General features: G+C 45.3%; 1 protein-coding gene across 2 annotated transcripts in view; it reads right to left on the bottom strand.

Moving 5' to 3' along the window:
* Window positions 1–3,104: 3,104 nt before the first annotated feature.
* PARD6G (par-6 family cell polarity regulator gamma) overlaps window positions 3,105–19,169 on the bottom strand; it is a 208,436-nt gene continuing 192,371 nt past the window's right edge. For both annotated transcript variants that reach the window (XM_063923285.1, XM_063923286.1), the window contains exon 3: window positions 3,105–6,643. In XM_063923285.1, coding sequence (XP_063779355.1) covers window positions 5,784–6,643 — 860 coding nt within the window. In that variant the 3' untranslated portion in view covers window positions 3,105–5,783. The remainder of the gene's footprint in view (window positions 6,644–19,169) is intronic.

The raw sequence follows: 19,169 nt of genomic DNA, 5'->3' as shown, positions 1-19,169 counted from the left end.
CTGTTATCCTGTAGGCACCCAAAAAACTGGGTGCTCTTGCTTCTAAGCAGACGATTGCTAGTTGGATGTGTAGTACAATTCAGCTTGCACATTCTGTGGCAGGCCTGCCACAGCCAAAATATGTAAATGCCCATTCCACAAGGAAGGTGGGCTCATCTTGGGCGGCTGCCCGAGGGGTCTCGGCTTTACAACTTTGCCGAGCTGCTACTTGGTCAGGGGCACACCCTGGCTGAGGAGGACCTGGAGTTCTCTCATTCGGTGCTGCAGAGTCATCCGCACTCTCCCGCCCGTTTGAGAGCTTTGGTATAATCCCCATGGTCCTGACGGAGTCCCCAGCATCCACTTAGGACGTCAGAGAAAATAAGAATTTACTTACCGATAATTCTATTTCTCGTAGTCCGTAGTGGATGCTGGGCGCCCATCCCAAGTGCGGATTGTCTGCAATACTTGTACATAGTTATTGTTACAAAAATCGGGTTATTATTGTTGTGAGCCATCTTTTCAGAGGCTCCGCTGTTATCATGCTGTTAACTGGGTTCAGATCACAGGTTGTACAGTGTGATTGGTGTGGCTGGTATGAGTCTTACCCGGGATTCAAAATCCTTCCTTATTGTGTACGCTCGTCCGGGCACAGTATCCTAACTGAGGCTTGGAGGAGGGTCATAGGGGGAGGAGCCAGTGCACACCACCTGATCCTAAAGCTTTTACTTTTGTGCCCTGTCTCCTGCGGAGCCGCTATTCCCCATGGTCCTGACGGAGTCCCCAGCATCCACTACGGACTACGAGAAATAGAATTATCGGTAAGTAAATTCTTATTATAAGTGTTACTCCCTGTTATAGCTGCTGTATTATATATTAGCTGCCAATAGTGCCCCCCTCTCTGTTTTACCCTGTTTCTGTAGTGCAGGACTGCAGGGGAGAGTCAGGGAGCCGTCCTTCCAGCGGAGCTGTGAAAGAAAATGGCGCTTGTGTGCTGAGGAGAAAGGCTCCGCCCCCCTTCACGGCGGCCTTTTCTCCCGCTTTTTTCAGGAAACTGGCAGGGGATAAATGCAACCATATAGCCCAGGAGCTATATGTGATGCATTTTATTTAGCCATATAAGGTTTTTATATCATTTTTATTGCGTCTCAGGGCGCTCCCCCCCAGCGCCCTGCACCCTCAGTGACCGGAGTGTGAAGTGTGCTGAGAGCAATGGCGCACAGCTGCAGTGCTGTGCGCTACCTTATTTGAAGACAGGAACGTCTTCTGCCGCCGCTTTCTCCGGACCTCTTCGCTCTTCTGGCTCTGTAAGGGGGCCGGCGGCGCGGCTCCGGGACCCATCCAGGCTGAACCTGTGATCGTCCCTCTGGAGCTAATGTCCAGTAGCCAAGAAGCCCAATCCACTCTGCAGTCAGGTGAGTTCGCTTCTTCTCCCCTTAGTCCCACGATGCAGTGAGCCTGTTGCCAGCAGGACTCACTGAAAATAAAAAACCTATTTAAACTTTTACTTCTAAGCAGCTCAGGAGAGCCACCTAGCTTGCACCCTTCTCGTTCGGGCACAAAAATCTAACCGAGGCTTGGAGGAGGGTCATAGGGGGAGGAGCCAGTGCACATCAGCTAGTCTAAAGCTTTTACTTTTTGTGCCCAGTCTCCTGCGGAGCCGCTATTCCCCATGGTCCTTACGGAGTTCCCAGCATCCACTAGGACGTCAGAGAAAAAAATAAAATAAAATTCTGGAATCTCCATATTTTGATTGACAAAGGGTCAAAATTTTAAAGTGATATGTGGATTAGGCACGGAGATGGGATATTTTTTTCCACATACACCTCACAAAAAATGGAGCATCAGGAGTGGCATTTCCCAGCAATTTTTCAAAACTCTGACCCCTTATATTTCAAAAACATTTTACATGGTTTAGTAGCTACAGTATGTGGTAATATCAAGTGTACAAAGTATCATGAAAATCTGAGTCGGTGGATGTCATGCCAGGGTGAACCGACATGGAATGACCCTCCTGTCTCACCATAGACACACTGCTAAATGTCCCAGTGATCAGGCCTGAAACCTCTCCTGTTCCTAATAGAAAAGTGTAGGAAATTAAAAAAATCTGTGCATTTCTCATGTGTAAAAGCACTTTCACTGAGCATAATCATTGCAAAAGATTTATTTTAATGAATATTTGTACATTTCTCTTAAATCTAATACTAAATGTAAATCTAAAGTAAGATTATATATACACACAAAATGCATGTCTGTTGTGGAGACAGTGTATATATGAGAAACTTATGATGAGTTGCTACTTTAAAGAATACTGTAGTCAAAAAGACATGTATATAGAACATACACACTAAAGACCTTATTTACAGTTAGGTGTTAATAGACCCTGAAGCTGCAATTTAGCACCTCAGTAACCGCATGTTATAAATGTAAACTATCCAGACAGATTTAGAGTTGGAAAGGGGCGTACCCCACCTCAAGTCTAAATCAAAGTGCAAAAATAAAGCTGTCCAGTATTGCTGAACTACATGCAGACAGTATTATTCCTGCAGAGAAAAGACTGCACTCCCTTTATCCGCATCACTCCAAACTAAATGACTTCAGTAACCACATTCACTCACCTGCTGAGGGGGGAGTGAAGTTTCTAGCAGGCAAAAGCGAACCGGCACCAACGACGAACGAGCGCGGGGCCGCGCATCATTCATCGTTGGTGCCTACACACTGAAAGATATGAACGAGAGCGTGCATATCTTTCAGTGTAATCGGCCTGTGTGGGGGCCCTTATGAACGACCAACAAAGAGTTATTCTGAATAGTGATCAACAGATTACTATGAGAAGCAGACAATTGGTACTCACTGTATTCCAAACTGTGAGTGGACCAAAACGGCATTGCGTTACATTGAAGATTTAAGTCCTTACTTTAAGCACTCAACAATGTGGCCCTCACTACTGAAGCCTTTATATATTCCAGGCAACACTTTGTAACTGCCTGATAGTACCCTCACTGTGTGAATGCACAAGTGCTATCCTTAACATAACACCCCCCCCCCCCCCCCTTATGCAGAGATCTTGTAGAGACAGAACCTGCTGTATGTAAACAGAATACCAACTCAAAAAAGGGAGAAAATCATTGGCATGACATTTTATTTTGTGACATTAATTACAGAACACTGCCCTACATATATAAGCACTACACATTTCAAACAAGTACTGTACCATGATAGTCTTACAGGTCATGTGTGCGCCAAGTCAAATAATTTACTTGTGGCTTTATGGATGCAAGCAGAAGACTATTTGAGATACAAAATGTAAAAAATATAAAACAGAAAATATAAACCCCCCCCCTCCCCCAAAAAATAAAAAAAAATAAAGGCCTAGACTAAGTTCCCAATGAAACGTTTAGTCACAGTAAGGTGGTACAGTGAGTAGGAGCTACAGCACTCCATTTCTAAGTAATCCCAGTAGGTTTATTCTCTGCAGAAGAGTGTAATACAATGTATTCCGTCTACTGCTCACCATGTCAGTAATGCCGCCAATGTTACTATGTGATCAGGTTTGGCGTTTGTTGTATGTGGGCGGTATTGAGAGTGAGCACTGCGAGTCCTTTTCTGACTGTATACATGACAAAATGTGTAATGTGATTGCTACTGCCCAGACAGCATAGCTATTCCATATGGAGTTCCCTGTACAGTTAGAGTGGTCTTCTATATGAAACAGTGTAACCTGTAGTGGTTTGCAGAAGCAACCTGTAAGTTATATCATTGCATTAAATGACGCGCTCTTTTTAATTCACATACATAACATATACAGTTATATACATATAAAACTCAAATCATAAATCAAGCATGAAGTGATTGTTCTGACTTTATTTCTCTTATTTTTTTTTTTTTTTTTTAAGTACAAATATATATTTAAAAAAAAACGGAACCTGTCCATCATTATCATGTCAGGTATTAAATTAGAAAAAAAGACAGTGGAATGTATTTAAAAGGTTCGCTACTAACTAAAGTAATTGATCTTTCAGTTGTGATACCGATGATCTCCCAAATGCATATTGTAGACTGTTAAAACAAACACATAAACATGATAAAGACAATATAGGGCAAAAAAGAACAGAAATTCGTAATGGTTGTAAGACTTGATAATAGTAGTAACAGCCTTAATATCACTGGTCTTTTCAGTTTGGGTGCTTCCAACAAAATTTCAGGATTAGCCAAATTAAATGTATGCTAAATGTTCCAGGAGTAGCCAAATTAAAATGTATGCTAAATGTTTTCATACAAATTTATGCACTTAACGTTCACTTAAAAATTATTTTGTTACCAAAACCAAAAGGTACCATTATCTACAATGAATGTGGCCAGCCCCAAAGTCAGTTTCCATATGTTGTGTAATATCACAAAAATATAAAATATATTGTAAATGAGACACAGCATTAATCAGAAAATCAAAATGACAGCTTACTGTGGATAAACAATTCTCTAACTTTTTAATACTGTTAAGTCAAGGCTGTGCTTTAGGAGCAGCTTTCTTAGAATACATGAAGTCCCACAGTGTAACAATAGCACGTATTGTATAGATTTATGTATTTTATGCATCTTAAGGTACCAGGAGTCCAACAAAGCAGTTTTCAATGGATTTGCTAAACAGGGCTCAGGTTTTGATGTAGGCAGCTTGAGACTTTAGAAACACAATTCACAGAAACCAAACCATTGTGGATGATCCTTCAGGCACTAGTCGTAGTATACCCATTTACCACAAACACAAAAGGGATTTTTTTTTCTCCCCCAGAGGCTACCACGGTTGACCAGCAAGTGGCGCTATTGAACCAAATAACAATATGCGACTTGTACTGGCTCCCTATTTTAAGACATCTTCGATTGAAACAAAAATATATAGCTAAAAATATAGTTCAGCAGGGATCTGTAAAAGAAGATTTATTTTTTTCTTATTATATATAACTTTGTCATTGTAAGGAATTTACAGAAGAAAAAAAAAACGTACCACAGAAATACTGAGTGGTTTTAGAATGAAAGCTGTTCTTTAAAACATAAACTGAGCTACGTTTGTACAAGTGTAATGAGTTCACTATGAAAGGAGATGCTTTGGTAATGGACCCTGTGCAGTTAGGCGCTGGAGGTCACAGAGGTACAGTACAAACTGCATCCAACCGCTGAAGGTCACAGAGGTACAGTACAAACAGAGTCCAAGCAAACCCCCTTTTTTTTTATAACTGGGATGGAACTAGAAAATAAACTTACACATTATTGTTAATAAGTACCTTTCTGACCACTCAATATAAACTCACAATTTAATTTATTTTTTCAAGACACGTACCCTATATGTTCAAGACTGTGGGCTATATGTAATAGGTTCCAAATCGCTGGATTGAGTTCAGCAATACAACAACTAAATTTAAAACGGTAATTTGTTTCAAGGCACAACCAGGTCGATTTTGTCATAAAACAAATTGGCATTTTAAATGTAGCACCTATATTACCAAACTCAAGCCAGATCGAGCAAATAGGAACCTATGATATATACCGCTATATCTATTAAGTGTTTTGTTTGACCGCATAATTTAAAATGGCAATATTATTTCACAGAAAACCATTGCATTCAATAATATTTCAGTTTCAAATTATGCATGCAAAATGTCTTAGTAAATATAGCACTATGGGGGAAATTCAATTAATGCTATTGTAACAGAGGCTATCTTTGGGATGCGATCAAGAATGAGCAAGCTATTTCTGCCGGACAGCCCTTGCTACAAAAGCGATAGCCCCAGAGATACTAAACATATTGCCTAAAGTGTAATAACAGTGCCATCTTCCTCAATGCCGCCCTTGGGCAACACCAAGCTGTTCCTTGGGTCAGCCTTTAAGCTGTTCAGTATTTTGTGGATACTTCCATTGCTCTCACGTCCAGAATGGTTAATAGCCAAGTCTCTTTCTAGCTTGTGGCTGAGGCTAGTGCCATTGATTCGTGAAAGGCTGCCTGATGGCAAACTGTGAGATTTGGGAATGTTGCGTGGCTCAAGGCTACCTTCAATAACAATGTCAGCATCATCATCACTCTCCACCTCATCTGGGTGAAAATTCTGTAGTAGGTGAGCAGATGGCAAGCTGTGGTGGCTTGCCGTGCTGTCTGTCGACTGCCCAGAGCTGCCAGACATTCTGCTACTTCGAATATTGTTTCTTTGGTTTGCAGGTTTAACAGTAATAATTAGATTGTGGCTGTTTGCAATCATCATGTCTGTGACCTGGTCAAGAGTCTTCCCAGCTACCTCAATACCATTCACTTCCAAAACTTCATCATTTACTGCCAGCAGCCCAGTGCTCTCCGCCAAACCACCTGGAACCATCCTGGAGATAAATATTCCTGGCACTTTTTCCAAACCCTGAGGGGTCACCCTGACACTAATTCCATCACGAATATAGAATCCTAAAGGCTTTTCACATCCATGCCTGAACAGTCTCACTCGTCTGTGTGTCTCAGGAAGTATATCCACGTCGATGATGGAGGAGACGGGCCTAAAGTCATGGGGCATGCTAATGTTGATGTGCGGTTTCTTGTGGCGAAGGCTATCATTACGTAATGCCGCCAATGCATTTTTCTTCTTTCTGTTCAATGTGGCTGAACCATAGGTGCTGTAGTCTACTTCTTCTGTAAAAAGAGAAAATAAAGATACCTTTAATATTGTATACTCTCTGAAACGTGAAAAACAATAGCATATAAAGTTCAGTTTCTCAACTGGCTAATTAATGGAGTTAATGGCACAAATGTTATAGAAACACCAGCAAACCAAAAGCAAGTTAACATTTTGACTGCATCATTTTGGTGCAAGTTAAAACTAATGTAAGCAAATGTTTAATTACTACAAGTCATGGAAAACCTTCCTATATGAAAACTTACACATTTCTCTGTAATTAAGAACTATAAGTCACTTTTCATTTAAATGTAGATTTATTAACCAACGCATTGATACCTATATATCAGCTATGTGCTGTATATGGTGGTTATGATCTCAAGTCCAAGGAATATAGTAATGCAAATTAACACTTTTATAATATAGATTGATTTTAAAACATACATTATATCTACATAACCTAATGGATCAGACTGAGTGATTATACTCTTATTTACCTATATAATTGCCCAGATATGTCACTCTGTGACTGTGTGGATAACGCTGGGAGTGGCTAGGACCTCTCATTGGGTTAGTAGCAGGTCTATCACACCCAGTCCACAGCTGATTGGGCGAGAAACGCCATCCCACACAGGTTACATCCAATGGGAGGCTCTGCCCTTTGGCTGCTGTGTGTTCCCAGAGCAGGATTAACAGTGGGGCTGATGGAGCTGCAGCTCCTGCTCCACACCCCAAAATAGGCCCACTGCATCTGCAGCAACATACCCTCCAACAATTTACACAAAAAAATCGGTACAAATTCGAAAAGGGGGCGTGGTCACGGGTACGGTGACATGGCCACACCCCTTTTCCTATACTTTCAATGGAAGTTTGGAGAGCCAAAAATCGGTACAGACCATAAAAAAAGGTACTGCACCTGCCAAAAAGGTGCAGCTGGAGGGTATGCTACTGCATCTGCAGCAAGTCTCTGTGCTGTAGATAGGGGAAAAACAATCCTTTTACTGCAGCGTCCTATGGGGGTCATTCTGACCTGATCGTTCGCTGCAGTTCATCGCAGCGCAGCGATCAGGTCAGAACTGCACATGCGCCGGCACAAGGCTGACAGCCGACGACTGTCGTTGCCTAGTGATCACCTCTGCCTGATTGACAGGCAGAGGCGGTCGCTGGGCAGGAGGGGGCGGCACGCCACCGTTTTGTGGGCGCGGTCCGGCCAACGCAGGCGTGGCAGGACCGTGAGGTGGGCGTGCCGCAGCTCGGTCAGCGACGAGTAACTCCCGGCCAAGTCTCTGCGCTGTAGATAGGGGGGGGGGGGGGGGGGGGGGGGAAATCCTTTTACTGCAGCATCCTATGTCCTGCTGCCAGTCCGCCTGCCCCCTCTGGCATCAACACCCTAACCGTGGAGCAAAAGCTGCTGCGGCCACCGGCATACATGTGTTTGAAAGCGGCACAGCGGAAGGCTTACATAGCCGTCCCTGCGCAGCATACTCTCTGAGCCCCAGAGCCTCCTCTGTACGTGGTCACAGAAGTGCCTCCCCGCCACAGCCGCACCCAGATCCCCAGAGGCCCGGACTCCGCAACACAGCCAGCTTGAAAGCCCCGAGATGGCTAATGTAATGGATAGAGTGGGTGATATCGCGGAGGGTAATGTCTGGACGCTGAATCAATGTAAAAGGTGACAGTGCTGTGCAGTGCAGTGTTACTGACACTGCACAGCACTCTCACCTTTTACATTGATTCAGCCAGTCAGTCAGTTCTGCCAGCCAGTCACTATTGTTAGCGCCGGTGTCCCAATGCGCCGCATTACAGGGAAGTAGACGCACTAAATAAACTACAGCTCCCAGCAGCCCTTAGCACAGGAGCATTCCGGCCCTTAGGCCTGCAGGGAGCTGTAGTTTATTGAGTGCATCTTCCTCCCTGTAATGCGGCGCATTGGGACACCGGCGCTAACAATAGTGACTGGCTACTGTGCAAGTCTCCGGGAGAGCCACTGCCAAAGGGAGGACAGCAGCTTAGCTGCTTCCAGGAGGAGATGCATTACCCGCCCCTTCCTCACTCGCAGTACCTCCGGAACCCATCCGCGGCACCCCCTCCAGCACCCGCGGTGGCTCCGGACCCTCTCCAACCCGCGCAGCACCAACCCAACCCGCCCCCCCCTTCCCCCTGCAACCGCTCCTCCCACACCCGCGGTGGCTCCTGGACCCCCACCCACGTCAGTCCCCCAACCACAGCACCTACTAGGTGATTCATCAGGCCCTGTGTGCGCTGTTCACGTCGTTGCAAGGGGCTTCGACCCCTTATCCATCGCATGCCCTTTGTTGCAATATTTAACCACTCACACAATTCAAGGGCGTGCAAGGGTTAAGGGGGCATAGCCCCTTACGACGGTGTGACGAGCGCCCGTAGGGCGCGATGATTCACCTAGTAGTCAATACTAAAATACAAACACAATTAAATATATTCCTTGTGAAAACACACAGCTATAATGGTTTGTTGTTGCTGGTGACAACCTCACGAAAACAGGAAAGTTATCAATTACAAGCATAATATTCCATCAATAGCTGTATCCTTATACATTTATTCCAAATTCTATATAACATGTGATTTGGATTCTGCTCTTAAAGAGACAACACAGACTTTTCTGGAAATACATATATTGGCCAATTTGAGAGGCATCTGCTCTTATATATACAGTACCTGGGGATCTATCTTGCTTCAGAAGATAAAGGATAGTACCTCTTGCAAATTATAGCCAGAACATTCCTTATGATATTGCACTCTTGATGAGGTTGTATCTAACAATAATCATTGTAGCTATGTGTTTTTATATGTGAAATAGTAAATTGTGTTTTTATTTTAATGCGGTATGGAGAGATTTCAATTGTTGTATGCTAGACCATTACTTTTTTCTTCACTCAATTGATTAAATGCTGTAAAGTATTTACCACATTTCTGCCATGAAGTAAAAAAGAAAAAATAAGATTTTACTTACCGGTAAATCTATTTCTCGTAGTCCGTAGTGGATGCTGGGGACTCCGTAAGGACCATGGGGAATAGATGGGCTCCGCACGAGACAGGGCACTTTAAAAAAGAATTAGGATACTGGTGTGCACTGGCTCCTCCCTCTATGTCCCTCCTCCAGACCTCAGTTAAGGAAACTGTGCCCGGAAGAGCTGACATTACAAGGAAAGGATTTTGGAATCCAGGGTAAGACTCATACCAGCCACACCAATCACACCGTATAACTCGTGATAAACTTACCCAGTTAACAGTATGAACAACAACAGAGCATCAGATAACCCTGATGCAACCACAACATAACCCTTATTTAAGCAATAACTATATACAAGTATTGCAGAAGAAGTCCGCACTTGGGACGGGCGCCCAGCATTCACTACGGACTACGAGAAATAGATTTACCGGTAAGTAAAATCTTATTTTCTCTAACGTCCTAGTGGATGCTGGGGACTCCGTAAGGACCATGGGGATTATACCAAAGCTCCCAAACGGGCGGGAGAGTGCGGATGACTCTGCAGCACCGAATGAGCAAACACAAGGTCCTCCTCAGCCAGGGTATCAAACTTGTAGAACTTTGCAAAAGTGTTGGAACCTGACCAAGTAGAAGCTCGGCAAAGCTGTAATGCCGAGACCCCTCGGGCAGCCGCCCAAGAAGAGCCCACCTTCCTTGTGGAGTGGGCTTTTACTGATTTTGGAAGCGGCAATCCAGCCGCAGAATGATCCTGCTGAATCGTGTTACAGATCCAGCGAGCAATAGTCTGCTTTGAAGCAGGAGCACCCAGCTTGTTGCATGCATACAGCGACTCAGTTTTCCTGACTCTAGCCGTTCTGGCTACATAAATCTTCAAAGCCCTGACTACATCCAGTAACTCGGAATCCTCCAAGTCACGAGTAGCCACAGGCACCACAATAGGTTGGTTCATATGAAAAGATGACACCACTTTTGGCAGAAATTGCGGACGAGTCCGCAATTCTGCCCTGTCCATATGGAAAACCAGATAGGGGCTTTTATGTGACAAAGCCGCCAATTCTGACACACGCCTAGCCGAAGCCAAGGCTAATAGCATGACCACCTTCCATGTGAGATATTTTAACTCCACGGTTTTAAGTGGCTCAAACCAGTGTGATTTCAGGAAACTCAACACCACGTTAAGATCCCAAGGTGCCACTGGAGGCACAAACGGGGGCTGAAAATGCAGCACTCCCTTTACAAACGTCTGAACTTCAGGAAGAGAAGCCAGTTCTTTTTGAAAGAAAATGGATAGGGCCGAAATCTGGACCTTAATGGACCCCAATTTTAGGCCCAAAGTCACTCCCGACTGTAGGAAGTGAAGGAAACGGCCCAGCTGGAATTCCTCTGTAGCGGCATTCCTGGCCTCACACCAAGCAACATATTTTCGCCATATACGGTGATAATGTTTAGCCGTCACGTCCTTCCTAGCCTTTATAAGCGTAGGAATAACCTCATGCGGAATGCCTTTTTCTGCTAGGATCCGGCGTTCAACCGCCATGCCGTCAAACGCGGCCGCGGTAAGTCTTGGAACAGACAGGGCCCCTGTTGTAACAGATCCTGTCTTAGAGGTACAGGCCATGGGTCCTCTGTGAGCATTTCTTGTAGCTCTGGATACCAAGTCCTTCTTGGCCAATCCGGAATAATGAGTATTGTTCTCACTCCTCTTTTCCTTATGATTCTCAGCACCTTGGGTATGAGAGGAAGAGGAGGAAACACATAAACCGACTGGAACACCCACGGTGTCACTAGTGCGTCTACAGCTATCGCCTGAGGGTCTCTTGACCTGGCACAATACCTCTGTAGCTTTTTGTTGAGGCGGGATGCCATCATGTCCACCTGTGGCAGTTCCCATCGCCTTGCAATCTGCGTGAAGACTTCTTGATGAAGTCCCCACTCTCCCGGGTGAAGGTCGTGTCTGCTGAGGAAGTCTGCTTCCCAGTTGTCCACTCCCGGAATGAACACTGCTGACAGTGCCCGTACGTGATTCTCCGCCCATCGAAGAATTCTGGTGGCTTCTGCCATCGCCACCCTGCTCCTTGTGCCGCCTTGGCGGTTTACATGAGCCACTGCGGTGATGTTGTCTGATTGAATCAGCACCGATTGGTTGCGAAGCAGGGTCTCCGCTTGACTTAGGGCGTTGTATATGGCCCTTAGTTCCAGGATATTGATGTGAAGGCAAGTCTCCTGACTTGACCACAGACCCTGGAAATTTCTTCCCTGTGTGACTGCCCCCCACCCTCGGAGGCTTGCATCCGTGGTCACCAGGACCCAGTCCTGAATGCCGAATCTGCGTCCCTCGAGAAGGTGAGCACTCTGCAGCCACCACAGAAGAGACACCCTGGCCCTGGGGGATAGGGTGATCAGCCGATGCATCTGTAGATGCGATCCGGACCACTTGTCCAACAGATCCCATTGAAAGGTCCTCGCATGGAACCTGCCGAAGGGAATGGCCTCGTATGACGCCACCATCTGCCCTAGGACTCGCGTGCAGTGATGCACCGACACATGTTTTGGTTTTAAGAGGTCTCTGACCAGTGTCATGAGTTCCTGAGCCTTCTCCGTCGGGAGAAAAACCTTCTTCTGGTCTGTGTCCAGAATCATGCCCAGGAAGGGCAGACGCGTCGTTGGAATCAGCTGCGACTTTGGAATATTCAGAATCCAGCCGTGCTGTTGTAATACTTCCCAAGAGCGTGCTACGCTGATCAGCAACTGCTCTCTGGACCTCGCCTTTATGAAGAGATCGTCCAAGTATGGGATAATTGTGACTCCCTGCTTTCGCAGGAGCACCATCATTTCTGCCATTACCTTGGTAAATATTCTCGGTGCCGTGGACAGACCAAACGGCAACGTCTGGAATTGGTAATGACAATCCTGTACCACAAATCTGAGGTACTCCTGATGAGGTGGATAAATGGGGACATGAAGGTAAGCATCCTTTATGTCCAGAGACACCATAAAATCCCCTTCCTCCAGACTTGCGATGATCTCTCTGAGCGATTCCATCTTGAACTTGAACCTTTTCAGGTATATGTTAAGGGATTTTAAATTCAATATGGGTCTGACCGAACCGTCCGGTTTCCGTACCACAAACATTGTGGAATAGTAACCCCTTCCCTGTTGAAGGAGGGGAACCTTTACCACCACCTGCTGGAGATACAATTTGTGAATTGCTGCTAACACTATTTCCCTCTCTATGGGGGAAGCTGGCAGGGCCGATTTGAGGTAACGGTGAGGGGGCATCACTTCGAATTCCAGCCTGTATCCCTGAGACACAATCTCTATAGCCCAGGGATCCACCTGTGGCTGAAATTTCGGAGACGCGCCCCCACCGGGCCTGGCTCCGCCTGTGGGGCCCCAGCATCATGCGGCGGATTTAGAGGAAGCCGGGGAGGACTTCTGTTCCTGGGAACTAGCTGTATTGTGCAGCTTCTTTCCTCTACCCCTGCCTCTGGCAAGAAAGGACGCACCTCGGACTTTCTTGCCTCTATGTGATCGAAAGGACTGCATTTGGTAATACGGTGCTTTCTTAGGTTGTGAGGGAATATATAGCAAAAAATTGGACTTTCCAGCCGTAGCTGTGGAGACCAGGTCCGAGAGACCGTCCCCAAACAACTCCTCACCCCTGTAAGATAAAACCTCCATGTGCCTTTTTGAGTCGGCATCGCCTGTCCATTGCCGAGTCCACAGGACCCTTCTGGCGGAAATCGACATTGCATCTATTCTAGAGCCCAGTAGGTTAATGTCTCTTTGGGCATCTCTCATATATAGGACAGCGTCTTTTATATGCCCCAGGGTAAGTACTATAGTATCCTTGTCCAAGGTATCAAGTTCCTCAGATAAGGTATCTGTCCATGCTGCTACAGCACTACACATCCAGGCCGACGCAATCGCCGGCCTTAGTAGGGTACCTGAATGTGTATAAATGGACTTCAGGATACCCTCCTGCTTTCTATCCGCAGCATCTTTTAGGGTGGCCGTATCCTGTGACGGCAGGGCTACCCTCTTGGATAAGCATGTTAAAGCTTTGTCTACCCTAGGGGAGGATTCCCAGCGCAACCTGTCCGTTGGCGGGAAAGGATACGCCATAAGCATCCGTTTGGAAATCTGCAGTTTTCTATCTGGAGATTCCCAAGCTTTTTCACATAACTCATTTAACTCATGTGAAGGGGGAAAGGTCACCTCTTGCCTTTTCTCCCCATACATATAAACCTTCTTGTCAGGGACTGGGGTTTCCTCTGTGATATGTAACACATCTTTCATTGCTATAATCATGTAGCGGATGGCTTTAGCCATTTTAGGCTGCAACTTTGCATCATCGCCATCGACACTGGAGTCGGAATCCGTGTCGATATCTGTGTCAAAAACTTGGGATAGTGGGCGCTTCTGAGACCCCGACGGCCTCTGCGCTGTAGGATCAGGCATGGGTTGAGACCCTGACTGTCCCAAGGCTTCAGCTTTATCCAACCTTTTATGCAAGGAATTAACATTATCATTTAAAACCTTCCACATATCCATCCAATCGGGTGTCGGCGCCGACCCCATATTCATTTGTACCCGCTCTGTTTCCACATAGCCTTCCTCGTCAAACATGCCGACACAAGCGTACCGACACACCACACACACACACAGGGGATCCTCTATTTGAAGACAGTTCCCCCACAAGGCCTTTTGGAGAGACAGAGAGTATGCCAGCACACACCCCAGCGCTATATTACCCAGGAGTCACACAGTAACTTAGTGTTAACCCAGTAGCTGCTGTATATACTGTTTTTGCGCCAAATTTATGTGCCCCCCCTCTCTTTTTACCCTCTTTCTACCGTGATTCTGCAGGGGAGAGCCTGGGGAGCTTCCTCTCAGCGGAGTTGTGGAGAGAAAATGGCGCTGGTGAGTGCTGAGGAAGAAGCCCCGCCCCCTCAGCGGCGGGCTTCTGTCCCGCGTTTTGTGCAAAAATAATGGCGGGGGCTCATGCATATATACAGTGCCCAACTGTATATATGCTGCTTTTGCCAAGATGTACCTAATTGCTGTCCAGGGCGCCCCCCCCCCCCCCCCTGCACCCTACAGTGACCGGAGTGTGTGGGTTTAGTGTGGGAGCAATGGCGCACAGCTGCAGTGCTGTGCGCTACCTCATATGAAGACTGGAGTCTTCTGCCGCCGATTTCGAAGTCTTCTTGCTTCTCACGCTGGCTTCTGTCTTCTGGCTCTGCGAGGGGGACGGCGGCGCGGCTCGGGGATCGGACGACCAAGGGTGCGTTCCTGTGTACGATCCCTCTGGAGCTAATGGTGTCCAGTAGCCTAAGAAGCAGGACCTATCTTCTAGTGAGTAGGGCTGCTACTCTCCCTCAGTCCCACGTAGCAGAGAGTCTGTTGCCAGCAGATCTCTCTGAAAATAAAAAATCCTAACAAAATACTTTTTCTCTAGCAAGCTCAGGAGAGCTCACTAAGGTGCACCCAGCTCGTCCGGGCACAGATTCAAACTGAGGTCTGGAGGAGGGACATAGAGGGAGGAGCCAGTGCACACCAGTATCCTAATTCTTTCTTAAAGTGCCCTGTCTCCTGCGGAGCCCGTCTATTCCCCATGGTCCTTATGGAGTCCCCAGCATCCACTAGGATGTTAGAGAAATACAAGTTCGTTATTATGGATGATAGTAGAAAGATAAAAGTACTGCGAGTGGGAAATGGTTAGGAGAACAGAGCAGGACACCATTGTTAGCAGAGATTTTATCAGACTGTCAGGTCCAGTCATGTCAGCAGCACAAAGACACCAAAACACGGATCAACAAGTCCACAGTTTACATGCCAGCATACAAAATACATGAAGTAAAGATGAGTAATGGGATGCAGCATATACATACTCTTTTGATTAACACGGTCTATACGAGGCAAGAATGCATAGCTGACAGCCCTGATTATAAAATAATTGCATGGAGACTTACTAGTGACCTTGGTTTGAATGCCGGTGTCATCTTCTGATGACCCTCAGCAAGTCACTGGTCTTAAATAACAGAATGATAATTTGAACCCAGTGGGCAGCTAAGCATGACAAAATGTATACTTAATAGCATTTCCAGCACACACTATAACGACTATAATGATAAGAAATACTTATTACAATGATCAACAACTTCCACAGTAAAGGTCGGAGAATTTGAGCGGGAGCTAGGCTGACACCATTCTTTCTTCTGCCTCTTGTGAAAGCTGAGCTTTCATTAGGAGACATGCAGAAATATAAAACACACCACTTGGCTGTACACAACTATATTATTAATATTACCAGTTATTTATATAGCGCACATATTCCGCAGCTCTTTACAGAGAATATCTGCCCATTCACATCAGTCCCTGCCCCAGTGGAGCTTACAATCTACATTCCCTATCACATGTACACACAGACACATTCACACTAGTGTTCATTTTTGTTGGAAGCCAATTAACCTACCAGTATATTTTTGGATTGTGGGAGGAAACCGGGAGAATATACAAACTCTGCAGTTAGGGCCATGGTGGGAATCGAACCCATGACCTCAGTGCTGTAAGGCAGTAATGCTAACCATTACACCATCTGTACTGCCCAACTATAGAAATTACAGAGAAACCTCAAACAGTGAATAGATTGTGTTCAAACAGAAACAAAACTAAAATTAGCAGAGACACCTTCATGTTTATTATATCATATTTATGCATTTCTGGAAAGTCTTTTCTACACTTATGCCTGCCCAGTTGTGATGTCCTTGTCACAGGCATATGGCTCGGTTGGCCGTACAAACATGCAGATGCACAGATTTATCTGCCAGATATATCGGCACTGAACGCCATCACTCACAGACATATCCTCTGTATACATGAACAGATGCACTAGGGCAGTGGTTCAAACTTTTTTGATTCTAAGCACCCTTGAGGTTTAGCATTTTTTTTTTTAATGGCACCCCTAGGCCCAAAGTTTCTTGTTGAGAAATTAAGAAAAAATATGAAGTAAATTGTGTGTATATGTCATCCTTAGGTTAAATTGTGTGGTGAGAGACAGGATTCACTTCTCCTTGTCTACACATTTTATGATTGGAAGCCACCAGAACTAGTTTTGCCTATTACATTGACCATAAATAATTTTAATTAGTCTTGGTCCACAAATCCAGGGCACCACTGCAAGAGCCCAGAGGTACTCCGGGGTGCCACGACACAGAGTTTGGAAACCATGACTGAAAGACATGGCAGTGTGTACCCAAGCCTTACAGTTGTCCATACACAGGCAGACGAAGGATGACTGAACACTCTCCGAACAGTCACTGAGTGCAAATTACAGTCAATGTTACAGATACCGATTAGACGTAGATTGAGTAGCAGTCATTTTGGGCCTGTACAAGCAGCCATATTAAGCCAATTTGGGAAACAACCATTGGGTTACTTCCATAATTAAAAGCATGGGATTAGAATGATTTCTATTTTTTAGTGTAAAACTATGGAGGGAATTCACTCAGCCGCGGTAATTTACCGTGCCTCATTGATCCCCCAGGGGCTATCCAATTGACCCCAAAAGCTGGCACTCACTGGAGATTTTTTTTTCACCTAATATCAACCTAGTTTTTACTGCTGTGATAGAGAAAAAACACAGGTCCGTGAACTTATCACAAATCCAATCTGTTTTTGCTCAAAAATGTAAACATTTTCAGGCACAAAACATAGGGGTTAATTCAAATGTGTGATAAAAATATTGTTAAAAACAAGAGAGAGTTTTGGGGGTTTATTGAATTTCCCCCTATAACTGAAAACATTGCCTTATTTTTGAATAATTGCAATCTACCAAGTATTTCGCCCATTATATATATTTCTATCGTGTATCTATCACTTCATTTAAAGTCTGACCTAATGCTTTACCCAATTAGTCAGAGCTGGTCATTTCCCAGAAGTGACTTCTCTTGATAGCTTGACAATCAGCAGCTTTAAATCTATCCTAACCATGTGATTGTTTCAGCGTGACTACATCTACAGGATTGCACAGACAGAGGGAACACCCCTGTCTTAGAATGCTGTTAGTAGGTGGGATCCATCAGCACTGGCCCATGTCATGCTCTGAATACTCAGTGGGTGACACATTAACATGAAAGGCTGCATTGCCACTTCTCCGAAATGATTTTTCTTCTAAGGTTCTTTTTGTGAGACACAGCCACCATTCTGGTTCATGTGAAGAGAATACCCTCCAGATGACTCTGCTGCACTGGGAGCAGGCTAGTCCTGATGTTTATATAACAGTGGTTGTCTCTAATCCATTGTACTATGGGACAATTATTACAGGTCAATAAGATTGATTGGAAGAGCTTTGGGAGGAGAGTAAAAGGTTATAGTAGGAATAAGACTGCCCTATTACTTGTCTGTAGTAGGAGCTAAGATGGATGAATGCAAATATTTTTATACATTAATCACATAAAATTTGAAATGACAAGAACAAATGGGAAAAAGGCGAGTTTGCATCAAAAAAGGTGGGGAATGTAATCAGTCAAAATGTATCAATACTTGCAACTCCCAAAGTTTGGGGAGTTCTCCCCGACTCCTGGAACTTTCCTAGTGAAAAGTCTGGGTGGGCCTGCAAGTCGCAGCCCATACTGTAGGCTGTGTGTCTGTGACCATGCTCCCCTTTTTGTACCATGTAGAAACATAGGGGCAGATGTATTAACCTGGAGAAGGCATAAGGAAGTGATAAACCAGTGATATGTGCAAGGTGATAAACACACAAGCCAATCAGATCCTAACTGTTAATTAACATATTGGAGCTGATTGGCTGGTGCCTTTATCACCTTGCACATGTCACTGGTTTATCACTTCTTAATGCCTTCTCCAGGTTAATACATCTGCCCCATAGGATGGTATGGATTAGTGTAGAACTCACAATATGGTATAACGGGATGTGGTCAAGATGCCGCCGGCCGGAATCCCGGCGGTCGAAATACCGACGCCAGAATCCCGACCGCCACAATCCCGACATATTCTCCCTCCGTGGGTGTCCACGACACCCATAGAGGGAGAATATAATGGTGTGCCGAGCGTAGCGAGCCCGCAAGGGACTGCGTTCCGCTCGCCACCCCTGTCGGGATTGTGTGGTCGGGATTCCGGCGTCGGTATTTCGACTGCCGGGATTCCGGCCGGCGGCATTTAGTACTGATCCCGGTATAACACCAAACATGGTAAGGACACAGGTCAGTGTGCCGAGCACTAATACATCAAAATAAACGGTTTAGCCATTTTCTGCTTTACATTTGTAGCAGAAAATAAAAGTGACAATACAAAATGTGCCTACCGTATACTGTGCATAGTTCCTGTATTAAAGACTGAAATAGACTGCAGTGGGAAACACCACTCCCACTGCTTACACAGCTGCTTATTCCGAGGAAGGCTGCCAGATGAAAAACACCATGCTTAGCTGATAGGCTTCTATAAACAGTATGCTACAGAATGTGCTAGGTTCAGACCCATACTCTGCTCTCTGGGCTCTTCTGAGGAAACCAACAACACTAATTAACACT

Source organism: Pseudophryne corroboree, chromosome 5 (assembly GCF_028390025.1).
Source record: "Pseudophryne corroboree isolate aPseCor3 chromosome 5, aPseCor3.hap2, whole genome shotgun sequence".
Classification (NCBI taxonomy): Eukaryota; Metazoa; Chordata; class Amphibia; order Anura; family Myobatrachidae; genus Pseudophryne; species Pseudophryne corroboree.
This window is presented reverse-complemented; position numbering and strand designations above follow the sequence as displayed.